We start from the raw sequence: 16,580 nt of genomic DNA, 5'->3' as shown, positions 1-16,580 counted from the left end.
TAAACACTTTATTCTGACTGTGAGACAATTAAGTGTCAGAACCATGATGCTGATATAAGAACTTTCTATCAGTTATCACCTTGAAGAATCGATCATGGTGCAAGCGTCCATGTTCTTGGCAAATGAATAAAATAATAAAATAACGTAACATAAATATTAATTTGAACAAAACATTTGTGTCCTGGCCGCTACACCACTAAGTGGTCAGTGAGTTATAACATCTACTCACATCAGTCTGTTGAAGCCCTACCTCAAGGTTGGCCATGAGCCAACGGTATGAAAATATTCCAGCTTGTTTTTTTTTTTGTTTTTGTTTTTATAATTATCATATATTATTATTATTATTATTATTTATTGCGGTTCAAGTACATTTTTTACAATGACTATGACCTAACAGTATACATAATATAATCATATAACTAAAATTACAATAGTAAATTACAATATTGTTTATACAATAACTGTGATCAGATTTTACAATTGCAGTATACGCTCGTTACTTTGGTTGACTAGGTGGTGGTTGGTTGAGAATATTTTTTCTTACCTTATTACACATTGTGATGTAGTGGGCCACATTCTTTATAACATGTAAATCGTTTGACTGCATTATGCATTTGAACTGACCCTCTGGGGTTTGTGTAGGATCTGGTTTTAGGATCTCCCTGTGTTTGGTGAGTAAGGGGCATTTTAAAAGAAAGTGTATTTCGTTTTCCACTTCATCTGAGCATAACTTGCAGATCCTTTCTTCAGGGGGTATTGATTTTGGTTTTCGGTATCTGCCTCTTTGGATTTCTAAGTCATGTGCCCCTGTTCTAAATTTTGCCAAATTTTGCATTTCATGTTTTGGTATAGGTGCTGTTGTGTACGCTTCCCTTTCATAATTTGTTTTAAATAATCGATATGTACGTAGTATGCTGTTTTCTCGCTCTATATGAACAACCACCAAGCTAATAAACATTTTTTGTTAAATATTTTTAAATTCCCAAATTTTGAATTGCACAATCATCATAAAAGTTATTGACTAAGATCCCTGAATATTATCAGGTAAAAGATTGACAGGATGCATACGGAAAGTGTCGGCTATATACTGAAGAAGGAATGACAAGAAGGACATTTGTCACCAAAAGCGACAGAGACATATACAGTTAGTGTAGTGATCTCCATCTGAGATGTTTATAACCAGAGGGCGCCGGGCGGACCAGAGAAAAGTCGCGAAACTATTTTGATAAAGGAGTGCGGGACCGAAAAGCATCCCCAGCAAAACCAAGTACTTTGTGTTAGGCAGTTTTTTTTAAATTACCTGTTTCTCGAACGATTTTTATTTTTGTCAGAGGTCGGAGGGGGGAAAAAAATAAAAAATATTTTTCAAAATAATCAATTTTTGGTTACTCATTTTCAAAACTACATTAAACAATGGTAAATACTGGTTTTAACACGGTATAGCAATTTTTGGATAAAAACAGCAATTCCTTTTCAATGTTTTATTTGTCTAAATGAATGTCAATTCAACGAATCATTCTTGTAAATTACAAAACAAAAAACACAGTTTGCCTTTCTATGCATTCACGATGGCAGTGCACAAAACAGTTTTTTGTTAATCTTGATGCAATATTATGTATGATTTAATGATTAAGTGGAAATTCATCAAATTTAAATTATCTACTTCAAGTAACATGGTCATCCAGAAACAATATGGCTTCATGCCCATGTGAGTTCCAAGTCCCACACTGAAAATACCAATACATGTATATGAAAAATGACCATTTCATAAAAACAGCATAACTTCCATAAAAAGAATCCAATCAGGCTATATTTCAGACCTTTGAATCTTTCAATAAGTTTGAGAATCATCTTATTAAATGGCCTTCCTTAAATGGTCACTATGGCAGCTGCACTAAACTAGCCAGTCTCACTCTGCATATGGGCTTCTATACCATAGCTCCTCTGTCAGTGTCTCTGCTATGCTTTTTCCAAGATTTTTGGCCTGTCCAGCCCGAAGACAAAGATTGAAGTCTTCCACTACTTGCGAGGTGGAATTATACATTGCCTGCCTTGCATTACTTGGGGATTCACTAAAAAAAATATTTCAGATAAGTTAACTGAGTTGGATGTGTGCCTTCTCTTAGCTGCATAGGAATTGCATAATTCAAAAGACAGCAAACAATTGCTTAGCCAGATTGTTGAAAATACAAAAACCAGCAAGGGTAATATGGCCTGTTATGGAACTGTGGTCTTAATTTTTATTAAATCTAAATGGCAGCAACAACTTAACTTATTCAATATTATTGAATGATCCACCCTTTTTATCAGGAAAAGGTCTGCTCTGGATCAAAACTGATCTAGGTGCATGAAGGTTTTATGGTAATTAAATGAATCACTTTTTCAGAAAAAGAACCTTCTTTTGAAATTGCTGGATACAGGCATGGTTAAACTTAATATCTATATACGCCTTAAAAACTTGGTGGAAAACTTAATTGAACTATGAATTCATGTTGACAGGCTCATTATCCAAAGCACATGATAATTTACAGCTATTACCTGCCTTAATTTAATAAAAAAAAATGTCAAAGACACGTTGCTTCAGTAGCCTATAGAAACATCTGTTGCTGTGAGCGAGCAATTAGCATTTAACATACGCTTTTGTGAAAGTGCAAAAAAGGAAATTTATTTACCAACATATCAATGCCTAAAATACATTCACCTTAAAAAACTATGACACTCTAGACTGATAAAACGAAAAAAAAAAATACTCACATCATTTCTGGAGACTTTCAGAAGTAGGCCTACGCGAGTGCTGCATTAAAAATCCAATGCGCTCTGTATTTGGATGTTCTTGGAGAGTTTAGTTGAGCCTGCATCTTTTGATGTTCACTGCCAACTGTTATCTGAATGCACTTAATGTCAATATCTACCACCGTAGTGACCGGCATTCTTACATTCAGTTCAGAACCTATTTTTGCTCCCTGTTAAAACCTTCCACACGTGACAAGTGTTGCAGTTGATATTTTCATTTCTGACAGAAAGCAGTCAATAAAATGGCCTAAAACGTCTGTAACACTGGCCGGACAGACCTTTTTGCATAAAATCTTTGGTCCTTCCTTCACTATAACACTGAGCCACACAACAGTGGTCAATTTCCTGCTTAAGTAGATAAAGCTACTCCAGTATGCGTCTCCCGCCATGTTGCATTAATTTGACAAATGCAGTGTAAAATATCAGCGAAGCATTGATTGGCTTAAAAACCGGAAGCTGGGGGAAATGAACCAATCGTTTACTTTGGCTTAAATACCCTTCGTTTTGAACTTGTAGGCAGTCATGTGACGCGGGAGTCCAGTGAAACTTGTTAAGTTTCGTGTTTACGATCGAACAGTACGATCAGTCGGAAGTCGGGGAAAAAATAAAAATATTTTTGATTTCAATTTTATTTTTTTTCTATTTTGGCCATTTTGATGTCGGCGGAGCTTGAGAAACAGGTTATTAAAAAAAACTGCCTTACAAGACTGCAGTGAATGTTGGTCTTACTGCCACACCAACGGCAAAATAGGGAACTGTTTAATCAGGTTGTTTGCCTGTTTTCAGTGACAGAGTAGGTATTTACGATAAAATGGTGCGTCAGTCCTAGTGCAATAACGATTATGTGATATTCCTATGGAACTTAACTGTATACTTCACTTTCTATCACCCTACGTATAAGTCGTATCACTTAAAGTTAAATGTAAAAACCCCAACTGCGATAGTGACTGTCCGATCACACCTGTTTGGTAGTTTTTTTTATTTAAACAGACATAAATTTAGAAAGTAAGGTGGAATGAGCCTTTGATACTGCTGTATTCCATCTGCAATACCTTTCCTTTTTGGATGCAAAAACGTTAATTCTAAAATGCACTTTTTCAGCCGTTGGCTAAAGAAGACACGATAGTATATTTGCTGAGAAAACTTCCAATTTTATGTAAGGCTATAATGGATGTTTTAATCGGCTTTAATTCTATTGTTGGCAGGATTAATGAACCTAGCTTGAAATCTATAGTTAACAGCCCTGACCCTATGTAAAACTGCCGGAAACTTTTCTTTGAGAACAAATGTCTCACAATGACCCTGCACCCTGCAAACAGTGGCATATCCAGACTTCTGTTCAGGAGAGGAGGGGGGGGGATAATGAAAACAATTCGAGCAGTACATTAATCCAAATCCACTATAATAAGCGAGTCACTTGGGTGGAGGATTTTCTTTTTTTTTTTTTTTTTTTTTTTTTTTCTTAACAATCAAATTTACGTACATTTATCACTTGGACAAAGACTTTCTTGCGGCTTTCATTTTGGTAAAATATAGCTTCTTCCTAACCAATATTCAGCCAAGACGGAGAACTATAATTCTTAGTAGAATTCCCTCAGCTACATTGTATGTAATGCATTCGAGCACTTTGTAAACAGTCTTTAAACAGCAACTAAAAGTCAGATATTCTTGTATGTTGTCCGCCACGGGAAACACACGTGGGAGTCTTTATCAAGGCTAACCAGATTAAAACAGAAACTTATTTAATTTTTTTTAGTTTAAATGATCTAATATAAACAAACACCAAAGTGCTTTGATGATCAAGAGCTACATTGATATTTTGTAGACTTTTTTAATCCTAGTGTAGACGTGAATTTAAACATAACGTCAAAACATATCTGGGTATAATAACACTAAAAACTAAAACACAATGTAAATATGCTATTTATAATATAAGCTTTATAACAGAGAAACAAATGCATCATTTTTTACCAACCAGTTCAATTAATGGACATCCACAGATGAAAGAACATTAAACGCCCAAGTACATCGCAAAGAAAAAATACAAAGTCAGTAAAAACCAGTCTGCCATTGACTGGCTCGCAGAGGAGTCGCTCAGGCCGAGTTGCAAGCTCCTTCCGGGTGGTTCATGGAGTCTCCCCAGAAAGAGTATAGTTTCAGTGATATTGTCCCGTATCATGAACATGAACGGATGATCCGCTCTGAAGACAGGGGGTTTGACGGTTGCGGCCCCTCCCGTACCTGTCGCTGCACCGGCTTCAGTCCCTGTAACATACGTGTGATTAAATTGTCAAATACTGCACACTTAACCAGTATATAAATATTTTTCAGAGAAATGAATTCTGAATTAAAAGGTAAATTTAATAATAAAAATTCCAGCTGAAATAAAATATTACTGTTACAATAAACAGAGGCATAAAATAACAAACACCGTGTTAATCATTAATCAAGTGGCGTTTAAATATCAAGCTATTTTGATTACAGTATCAACACCCTTTAGTTTATATGAAGATAACACAATTTTCCCCAAACAATTGCATCATTCATTGATGATAACCTGTTACAGCCGCCCAGGGTGTTCAAATACAAAGAATGATAATGAATTCAGTACACAATAATCCGCTGATGTATTCTATATCTTTGTCTATGCACAGTCACATCAGTGCACGCTGTGCATTGCAACGAATATGCAATTTTATGTTTAGGTATAGGTATATTGCAAATATAATAATAATAATAATAATAATAATAATAATAATAATAATAATTATTATTATTATTATTATTATTATTATTATTATTATTATTATTTCTTAAAAACCGCACTACACTACCGTCTCAGTGTTGTTTACAAATAAAATTATCAGAATTACAAGTAATCATATAAATAATAAAAGCTGAGGTGAATAAAACAATTAAAATGATCAATGCTGGTTATAATAATAATGGTCTAAACAATAAAACATTTTCTGATAATATGAGAAAATATATAATTTCAAGTATCACGTTTTAGTTAAAGTACTGTGCAAATAAGAGTGTTTTCAAGTCTTTTTTAAAAACTTCAACACTATCAATAGTCTGAATGTGTGAAGGTAGTCCATTCCATATATAAAATGTGTGCTGCAATTGAAAATACCCTGTGGCCGTAGGTTTTATTTGTTTTTTGTTATAAAGAAATATCATCAATTTCATTCAATACATGAACTTGGAATTGACAGACATTTTATCAATAAACCTCGGCATGATATTATACGATATTATGTTTTTACATGATATGATGCCAAGTAGTACAATGTAGTACCGTGCACTATTTTACTTTCAAGTTTTATATCCAGTCATTGGACACTAACGATTTGAATAGTCGAAAATGAAGTAATGATATATTTTCAAAGAAAGATGTTTAAAGGGATAATAACTCTTTGTATGAGATCTATATTTCACTATAAAAACATTGTGAATAACTCATAGAAATATAATATATTCTGTTTTGCTGCAAAAACGACAGTTATAGCTATTATTCTGATGTCTGAGCTTGTCTTTAGACCACGCGACCTCCATTGATGGCTATACTCTGTTAAAATCTCTTAAGAGATTTTAACAAAAAACCAAACTTTTTAGAAAAAAACCAGGGACTATTTTTGAATGTAAAAATGGATTCATAAACCAATGGTAAGTATGGGAAAATTGTTGTTTACTCCAGGAAAATTCATTTTTTGGCCGAAACGAAGAGTTATTATCCCTTTAATGATAAGTGACACTGTAAATTTCTTCACTTACCTTCTTCGTCCACTTTAACATATGCTTGATGAACAGCTGTAGATATGAACAATTGTCCCGGAGCACCGCCTATACCACTCAGGTCTGCTTCCCCGTCCACAAACATATCCGTCATTCCAAGTTTCTTCAGATGGTCCGCAAGCTTAATGGAAACGTCCTTGAGTTCAAATCGGGGCAAATAGACGTCCACGGGCCTTTTGGTCAGATTTTTGACCAGGGAGTTAAGCTCAATACTGTTGATTGCACTCTCAAGCTGAGGAAGGCCATCAGGTTCATTGGGGAGAAAGACCAACATGCTGACATTTCCGGTATACGGTAGTTCTAGTATTTGGCAGTTCCATTTTGTGCTTATACCATAACGGTGTGTCTGGCCTAACATTTTCATCATCGAAACTTTTGCCTAAAATCAGAATAACGCACCGTATTGAAACTTGTTGTGGTACTTCCGAGAAGCATTCAGAAATTAATTTAGAAACTATATTATGAAATATGATTAATATGATATTCAGGTGATCACTTTTCTGAAGATTAATTAGAACTAATACCGGAGAGGAGACGGTCGTGTAAACAATGTTCTACAGTAGGGCTCTGTCTTACTAGAAAATAAAGATATTCAAGTAAAAAGTAAAACGGGATTATATGTATGCAAAATGACTGATTTTTTTTTTCTTTTTAGGCGTGTGAGCATTAAAATAAAGAAAACTAGCATGAATAACCAAAACGTAGACAGACCTACCTCCTGTCCTTTGCTTCTGAAAGGTAAGGTAGATGTCATGGTGGAGTTAAATGACATATTCCACTGTCCTTTGAAGTAGATGGCATTGGCCAAAACAAAGACAGTGCTTTTGGTAACTGTTCCCTTTGCCATAAGTTCTTTGATCTTATCATCTGTCTGATTTCCTACCCAGTCATTAATATGCACGCGAGACCCTTCGGGATTTGCGGTGAAATCCACAGACTCGGGTTCTGCATGAAAATAGTCTCGCATGTCGCTAAGGAATGTTTGTCGAAATGGAAAGCGTTTGCTCCCAAAGAACCTGTTGGCGGATTTCAACGTGTAGTTGTTGCTTGCATTATAAAGTTTAGCGTTCAGGTCGCGGAAAAGAGCAGCAACGTTCTCGTTTTGGCTGAGTGTGTCGAATTTCATCGCACGGTTTATCTGATCTTCAGTAGTGCCGTTAGTGCCCAGTTGTAGCATGGCCAAAGCGGTGGAGATGCTAATAGGCGAGAAAAAAATGTCTTTAACCTCTGGATCGGCGGTCAACTGCTTGTAAATAGCCAACCCAAATTCAGTGTTTAATACATCTAGCTTTTGCACCGTAGCTCCAGTAGACGCCAAAAGAAGTAATGCCACAAATATCACAAACGCTGACATGTTTAATGTTTGTAAGGTCCACGTTAGCCCTAGCTGGACAGTTTGGCTTTGATATCAAAGGGATGTCATTTATATGGACGAACAATCGGGACCGATAAGGCATTTTATCAGGCGTTTTATGATTCAATAAACGCAATAAATGTGTTATAATGTTTAGCGTTATCTTTAATGACATGTGTCAATTTCAACATATACACATTTATAACCACAGGCCCAGTCTGAGTCATCGCACTATCAGTTATCTCCCAGCTCTTGAGGCACGCGTTAAGCCTGATTAAAGGTTGTTTACCTGGTAAAGCATACTTACATCTTGTGTTAAGGGGGTTACTGGAAGCTCACCAGCAAATTCGAGTGGAGACGGAGAAATGGCTAGGGGGTGTTTTTATTCATTTATTACATTTTATCTATCAAGGGAAAAACATGTTGAATTTAACATTTCTCTTCCCCTTATTATTCATGATGTAAGTAATTAAAGTATAAAAATTAAAAAAAAATAAGTAAGAAAAATAAAGGGTTTTTGATCACAGGAATTTACAGTAAAAACGTACTGTATATACAAGTTAGAACAATAACAAAGATAACAATCACATGAGCCCGGTTATAAGTACTGAAAATAGATCTGGGATGGGTTTTATAATTATTTATTTTCACTGACCTCAGAAACCCAACTTGGTATGATAGGGGCTATGCGAGATAGCCTATTTTGAACATCTGCGCAGCAGATGACGTCAAACGAGACGTGGATAAGAGCGAGATTTCACGAGAGGTGGGGTTAAAATCTGCCATTGCAACTTCTATCGCGGTCGGGCACGAGTCTATGTTATAGGACTGCATTGAGTAAAATTTGGCGTTGTCGTGTAATTTGAGATAGAGCAACGCAATGGCGAATTGCTTATGTTGTGTCGTAGGGTGCATTGCAGTTAAAGTATAGATCGCGTCGTAGTATTTTTTGTTGGAAGAAAGGGACCAACTGTAGACAACTCACACCCGTCAGGTCACTGGCTTCATGGCATCACCGTATAGACCGTATCATCAACGGTCGGAGGGCATATTAAAAAGTAAGTTTTGTGTGTAGTTTACAGGACACCATGGTTTATTAATGTAATACAGCACTATAGTACTTGTGATTAATAGTCTTTTACGGTAACTATATCAGACCAATTTTCTTATGCCATTCCTGTCTCTGTGATGTGTACCTGATCATGAAATACTGGTTAACCTTCCACACCTATTCAGTATATACACAATGATTAGTTGCATTTGTAACATTTCATGCCGGGTGGTCAGTGATGAGGTACAAAATGAGAGTTGGTATTTTAAGAACAACGTTTATCACATACTGGTATACATTTCAGAAAAGTGAGTCATTTTTATGTATTTCAGAACAAGACAAAAAACCAGGCAAGAACTGTGATAGTCATGTGGTCAGGATAATCAGGTGTTGAAGATAGCTCAGTGTATATTTAACTCTAATGCCCTTTAGTTATGATGTTATTGACTTAATTACATCAGGAATCAACAGATAGCATTTTTGTCTGGGTGTCACTTACAGTATCAGGCATTTTCTTTATTACTTTTAAATGAAATATTTGGTTTTGTGAAGATATATATGTATTGTAGTGCACTAATAATTTAATGAAATTTTTCTTGCTAGTATCATTCTTATACTACAGTAGTGACTTTTTAAATAACTATATGACACCTGTTTGTCATGTCATAAATATCAGTTCGACTGTAATTTTGTGTTTATTTGTTGTATTTGTGTATAACTGTCAATAAAATGCAATGTTTTTTTTTAAATTTCAACTTTAATGTTGTCAATTTTAATACTTTCTTTTGTCATCTTTTATGTCATTCAAGTCAGATCTGATGACAATGAAACTTGCATTTGGAAATGCTATCCATTAGTTTCTATAGCATCATTTTCATAAGTAAATAAATGAAAGAATTTTACTGTGAATGCTATCCACTAGTTTCTATTGCATCATTTTCATCAGTAAATAAACGAAAAAATTCACTTTATGATCAAGTTCGAGCTTTTGAAATAGTTGCCATAAATTAAGTGAAATGAAAACCAAGATGCAGGTAAGTCTAATATTCTGATATGCTACCCATCAGTAAATGAAATGTCAAATGATTTTTATTTTACTTCTTTATAAATAAAGTTTAATAGTAAAACATTTATAAAGGAAAATAAGTTGCAGTTTGTTGTTAAAACAGGTCTCATTAAATTACCAGTCAATGGAGAACTATGAAAAATGAACAAGATCTTTAATATGTTTATTTCGCATCCACTGGCATTTTTAGACAACCAGCTATTTAAAATCCCAAAGGCAGTAATGTAAATTGACAATTTATAAAGAAAAAGAGTGGACAACTGTATAAAGTTCTTATTCTACAAACCTCAGGAAAATAGTGAAAAGGGAAGTTTATAGCCAACACTGATTGAAGAAAAAAAGAAATAGGAAATTTCAAACTACACTGGAGTTAATACCAGTAATTTACATTTAGTAATTATATACCTAAAAATGAAGCAATTAAACCCTTGAAAGCACTGGATTATTTTATTTACAAATGTCCAATTCTTGTAGAATGTACATGGACCTACTTTCAACATTGATCTCATTCACTGAATGCAAAACAGTCGTGCCACTCCCATAAAGTGACAAAAAGGTTGCAAATGAATCTCTGCAAAGGCCATAAAGGTGATTAAATATAACTGTGAAAGTCCATCACTCCTATTCAAAATGTATAGCAATATGTCCCTGATATATAAACAAGATTTGTTAAGTTTTTACACTTGTACACTAAGGCATTTGATCTTCAAAATCCATCCCTGCAGCTAGAGGATATAAGTCAATCTAGACTGGTTTACATTTGCCAAGCAATGTGATCCATCTTTAGCCCAGAGTTTGCATGTGAAGTTATCCAGTACCCTTTACCAGGTACGTCCTATATTATGCTAGGGCCAAGGCATGTTTTATATGGCATCCCCACTGAAAAACAAATGAATAATTTATGTTCACTTACAATAACAAATTTGATGTGCCGGATACACATGTACTAAACATAGCACTAGTACTGGCTTTTTGAGAGATTGAACTCCAAACTAAAAGTGATAATGATGGCCTTTTTAGTTTGTGAATAAAACATCAAAACCTGTCATACATCAGTAATATATTAACAGAGACGTGATATACACTAAATTATAAATTAAGAATTATTTCCTTACTTGGCAAAGTTTAACATTGGCCACATAAATAATTGGAAGCTGCCGGGCATCATCCGTCCAATTCTCAATCGATCCTAGCCACTTTCATCTAAAAGGCATGTGTATCAACGGGCATGGTAATTTATCTTATTTTCCTGTACCACAAGCAAATACCTGGTGATGTAGCCTGTTTAAACTTGGCCTTTGCTGCGCAGTACGTCCTCCGGGCCAATTTTGCTTTGCAGGAGTAATCGGCTCTTAGCTTGGCAAATCCAACATGTCAGTTGTAGTACATATTATATTAATATTTCTTCTTTATAAATGTAATATGTGTATGTATGATGTATGATTGTGGTTGTGTTAGTGTAGAGAAGTGTGTTCGTGCCTTTTCGTTTGTGTCCGTGTGTCTTCGTTTCTATATAAAATACGCCCCTCTTTGTTACGCGGCACATTCGTTTCTTGTTTCTGCCATGTTCACACACAGGTATGATAGACTTGATTGGTTTACTTTTCATTTTCTTTGTGTTTAGATTTTGTATTTCTCTTAGTTTAGTTTGATCATTTAAGTGCTTATCATTTATTTTCATCCTTATTTAGTTTAGAAATTTAGTAAGTATCTTTAGTTCATTAATGTTATTCATTTAATTTTTTCTAAGTTTGTTCAGTTCTGCATTAAGTTCATTTTATTTATTTGTAAATTATTAAAAGACATTCGTTTCTTGTTTCTGCCATGTTCACACACAGAGTACACTCGGGTTCGTAAATAAAGTATATTGAGAGCTGTTACATTTTTGGCGCCCGAACAGGGACCCGAGTAAACTCAATCGTGTGACTAGATTGGGAAAGTGGAAGACTGCCCACATCACTGATGATGCCAATCAGATCATTGTCAATGAGAGAATGAGAACCTGGCTATCTGCATGGACGTGAACGATGTCAACAAAGCTCTGACGAGGCATTCGAGTCGGCATACGACAGAAGTGTAAGCAGAGTGTGTGATTGTTACGGCAAGTGGAGTCCAGTTCCGATGTCTACGAGGCTGTAAAGGGACAACGCCCACCACGTCCACGTATTACGCAACGTGTATTGACCCCGCTGGCGAACTGCTAGTAACTGGAGCTTTGAAGGCGTGACCGGGTTCCGCAAGCTGTCTCATGTGGTGTAACCCTGCGACTACTGAAACGTGCATATAAGGACGCTGTTTTAGCTGTCGGGACTGTATAATTTGAATCCCGCGGGAATGAACTGTGAGTAACAGACTGTGTAAAACAATCTATTGTAGATCTACTGTATATATTCTTGTAAATATTTGTTACCCGTATTTTTCTATAATCAATATTTCGCTAGATTTAGCAGTTAGATGTAAGTAGAGACTGTGATTAAGTCTAATTAGAGAGGTTTTCTTATTCAGACTAAATATTTTAGGATACGCAGCTTAACATTACAGTAATTGTTAGTTTTCTGTAGTGTTCAGGTAGAATATTCTGCACTTCACCCATAATTACACAGGGATTGTTATATTTCTTGGTTAAGTAGTAAACGTAGTGGGTCGGCTGAGTAAACAGATTTGGTTGAATTTTGATATCAGTCTTTGGTTGAAGGCCGAAGCTAAGTGAAGTTAATATCTGCTGTTGTTTATTAGAATTCATTAGTGGCTCGTTATATAATTGCCAGTAGTTTCTTTCTATTGCATTGTCATATATTCATTCATACTGCTGTAGTGATATTAGTACAGAGACATTTGAGTTTTGATATTATCATTTTGTCACCAGCAGTAGTATTAAAATTGGTAGTAAACTTTGTCAGTAACATTGAATCTGTGTATGCGTGTCAACACACATGTCCAATTATTAAGGCGTTGTGATATTAGTTTGACATTGCTGTTAGAATGCTGTGGGATTAATTAACTGCTTTTTATTGTTCCTTTCATTTAGAATTTTAATTAAAGTTTGTGACATTTTGTTGTTGTAGTCACATATCATTAAACTTGGTGAAGGTATTGTCGTTGTGGTCACGGAAAAAAAAAGTGACATTAAACAGTGACATTAAGAAGTGATATTATATTCAAGCAGTAGTTAGAAGATAGAATAATTAAATTGTGTGTGTTTATTGTATATAATTGCATACATTATTTTAAGAGTTTGTATTGTTTATATTTTCAGGAAGGTCAAAACAGGGTAATTGCATACGCAAGTAGAGGTTTGAGACAAAGTGAAAAGAATTATTCCATTCATAAATTGGAATTTTTAGCGTTAAAATGGGCCGTCACAGAAAAATTTTCTGATTACCTGTATGGAAATTCTTTTACAGTTAGAACAGATAACAACCCATTGACATATGTGCTAACGTCTGCAAAATTGGATTCCACAGGTTAACGTTGGGTGGCAGAACTGTCTAACTACAATTTTAACATTTTTTATGTCTCAGGCAAGTCAAATGTGGAAGCAGATACTCTTTCTCGAATTAGATGGCCACAAGAGATCACAGTTGATAGTTGCCAAGCTATTTTTCATAGTTTTCAGATCCAAGAGCCATTAATTGCTGTTTTTCCTTGTACAGAAAATGTCATTCCAAAGGTACTGTCTGCTTCTGTTCAAATGAATCAGAAAAAAGATTGGATACAATTGCAAGAAGCAGACCCTGTTGTAAAAAATGTACGGGATATTTTGAAAGGTGTGAAGAAAAGAATGAGAGAAAAAGATGTAGAAAGTAAGACTTTTGAAAGAAAGTTAGAGAGAATGGTGCTATATGATGATGTCCTGTATTGTACAAGACTATCTAATGATGGGTCAGTAACTAAGCAGTTAGTTCTACCAGAAGCCTTTAGAAAAGATGCTTTGCATGGTTGTCATGACGAAATAGGTCATCTTGGAAGAGACAGAGCTGTAAATCTCCTTCAACAGCGTTTTTATTGACCCGGAATGACAAAGCAAATGTCTCAACACATTAGTGGTTGCCCTAGATGCATAAAACGTAAAACGTTGCCCACTGCTCGTGCAGAATTATGTTCAATTTCTTCCTCTGCTCCCTTAGAATTGGTCTGTATGGACTATCTTTCAATAGAGGATGGGAAGGGTGGAGTTGGGAATATACTAGTTATTACCGATCATTTCACGAGGTACGCGCAAGCGTATCCCACGTCCAATCAAACGGCAAAGACTACTGCCAGAATCTTCTTTGACAATTTTGTGGTGCATTATGGCTTTCCCAGTCGTATTCATACTGACCAAGGCCGAAATTTTGAAGGAAAGATAATAAATGAGCTGTGTCAATTGGCGGGAATAAAAAAATCCAGAACAACACCATACCACCCAATGGGAAACGGCCAATGTGAAAGAATGAATAGAACACTGTTAGATATGTTGGGAACGCTAGATCCAACTCAAAAGAAAAGTTGGAAGAAACATATTGGCTCGCTTGTGCACGCCTACAATTGTACCCGTAATACTTCAAGCAATTTTTCTCCTTATTACCTGATGTTCGGCCGACATCCTAGACTGCCAGTTGATTTGCTTCTAGATTCTTTTCCAGAAAATGTCCAAAATTCCTCCCACTGTCAGTATGTCGATGATTTGAAACAGAGGTTGAGCGATTCATATCGATTAGCAGCTGAGCATATTGAAAAAGCACAGAGAAAGCAGAAGAAACATTTCGATAATGAATCGAGAGGAAGTGTAGTGGCGACTGGAGATCGTGTTCTTTTGCGTAATGTAGCTTTTACTGGGAAGCACAAACTCGCTGACCGTTGGCAGAAAGAGGTGTATATTGTCTCATCACAACCGAATAAAGACATTCCGGTTTTTACAATAAAGAGAGAAGACGGTGTTGGGAAAACCAAAACGGTTCATCGTAATATGCTCTTGCCAATTTACGCACTGCCATTAGAGGAAGGAGAGTTATGTGAGGAACAGAGGAAAAAAATCGACTCATCAGATCGTCCAAAGAGAAGTAGAAGAAAACCAGTTTGGTATAATGATAGCAACTGGGTGTTTTAAATAGCATATAGAGTATTTATTTTATTTTTTGTAAATATTGTACAGAAAAAACTAATAAAATGGAAAAAAAATTGTTGTTCCCTTGTCGTTTTGTAAATGGTATGGAAACCATTTGTTGTTGGCGGGGGAGAATGTAATATGTGTATGTATGATGTATGATTGTGGTTGTGTTAGTGTAGAGAAGTGTGTTCGTGCCTTTTCGTTTGTGTCCGTGTGTCTTCGTTTCTATATAAAATACGCCCCTCTTTGTTACGCGGCACATTCGTTTCTTGTTTCTGCCATGTTCACACACAGGTATGATAGACTTGATTGGTTTACTTTTCATTTTCTTTGTGTTTAGATTTTGTATTTCTCTTAGTTTAGTTTGATCATTTAAGTGCTTATCATTTATTTTCATCCTTATTTAGTTTAGAAATTTAGTAAGTATCTTTAGTTCATTAATGTTATTCATTTAATTTTTTCTAAGTTTGTTCAGTTCTGCATTAAGTTCATTTTATTTATTTGTAAATTATTAAAAGACATTCGTTTCTTGTTTCTGCCATGTTCACACACAGAGTACACTCGGGTTCGTAAATAAAGTATATTGAGAGCTGTTACATAAAGTGAAAAAAGAACAAGCCTGTAGCTCAAAAATTTCGTAGGTTCAGCTATTTTCCAAGTGAAGAAATCGCTGCTCTTCTTCCTCGTGGTCGCCACACTTTAACCCCACCTCAAGACAGATCTCGTAAAATCACGGGGAAATTTGGCCTCCACGGCGAGAACCCGGAAAGCCCCTATTATACAGCAGCCGCCTTAAATGATCATTTACCACAGCTGTCATATGATAATCCTGGGAGGCTATGTTTACCTTTTTTATCACCCTAAAGGCGGTGGGTGTACAGGGGTATGTCCCCTTCAATTTGTCTCATTTAACGTTCACGTACGGTTCTCTATCTGTCCTACACATGTAGAACATAATAATTTCCCTTTTAGTGAAAAATGTTCTTAATCTGTCCTAGGACATTCTGAAGGACTTCCCAAAAATAGTTCTAGAACTGTTACATTCATTAAAGAACAACATTAGAACTATAAAAAACACACACCAAATGTTCTAGAATAGACTGAGAACCGTAAGTGAACGTTAAATGAGACAAATTGTAAAACCCCTGACATAATCACAAACAAACACATTGTTATCCTATAGTTTGTGGATGATTTGAAATTAATATTAAGGTTTTACACGTGTGTTTTTCCAGCACCTGGTCATAACATTTTTCAAATATTGAATCTCTTTCGTTTGTTTTGATCCATCAGTCACTGGTGAAATTTACACAGAGAAAATTGCTAGACTTAACAGCCATATGATTATAAGATTTAGTTCTTGTGTCATGGTAAACGGTGCCATACACTTGGTGCTATCCTCTGAGTGACAATTAATTGTGATTTTTTT

General features: G+C 35.4%; 1 protein-coding gene and 1 long non-coding RNA gene across 2 annotated transcripts; both read right to left on the bottom strand.

Annotated features, from left to right (window-relative positions):
* Nucleotides 1-1,466: 1,466 nt before the first annotated feature.
* LOC147762987 (uncharacterized) lies at nucleotides 1,467-3,134 on the bottom strand. Its single transcript, XR_015333613.1, has 2 exons — nucleotides 2,755-3,134; nucleotides 1,467-2,072 (listed from the first exon to the last, which is right to left on the bottom strand). It is a non-coding gene; the product is annotated as an uncharacterized LOC147762987 (long non-coding RNA).
* A 1,564-nt stretch (nucleotides 3,135-4,698) lies between these two features.
* LOC106173278 (leukocyte elastase inhibitor-like) lies at nucleotides 4,699-7,978 on the bottom strand. Its single transcript, XM_013554356.2, has 3 exons — nucleotides 7,307-7,978; nucleotides 6,571-6,970; nucleotides 4,699-5,058 (listed from the first exon to the last, which is right to left on the bottom strand). Exons 1-3 carry the CDS (start codon nucleotides 7,943-7,945, stop codon nucleotides 4,805-4,807), a joined length of 1,293 nt encoding a protein of 430 aa, XP_013409810.2. The 5' UTR covers nucleotides 7,946-7,978; the 3' UTR covers nucleotides 4,699-4,804.
* Nucleotides 7,979-16,580: the final 8,602 nt, after the last annotated feature.

Source organism: Lingula anatina, chromosome 3, assembly GCF_051362555.1.
Source record: "Lingula anatina isolate TDL-2025a chromosome 3, LinAna3.0, whole genome shotgun sequence".
Classification (NCBI taxonomy): Eukaryota; Metazoa; Brachiopoda; class Lingulata; order Lingulida; family Lingulidae; genus Lingula; species Lingula anatina.
Note: the sequence above shows the minus strand (reverse complement) of the source record. Positions and strands in the feature narration are given on the sequence as shown.

Excerpts from the sequence above, each read along its gene's own strand:
- LOC106173278 (XM_013554356.2), bottom strand. The coding sequence starts at position 7,945 with ATGTCAGCGTTTGTGATATTTGTGGCATTACTTCTTTTGGCGTCTACT. Across the intron at positions 6,971-7,306 it reads TCAGAAGCAAAGGACAGGAG|GCAAAAGTTTCGATGATGAA; the intron begins GTAGGTCTGTCT and ends TTCTGATTTTAG. Across the intron at positions 5,059-6,570 it reads TGTTAAAGTGGACGAAGAAG|GGACTGAAGCCGGTGCAGCG; the intron begins GTAAGTGAAGAA and ends CGTATGTTACAG.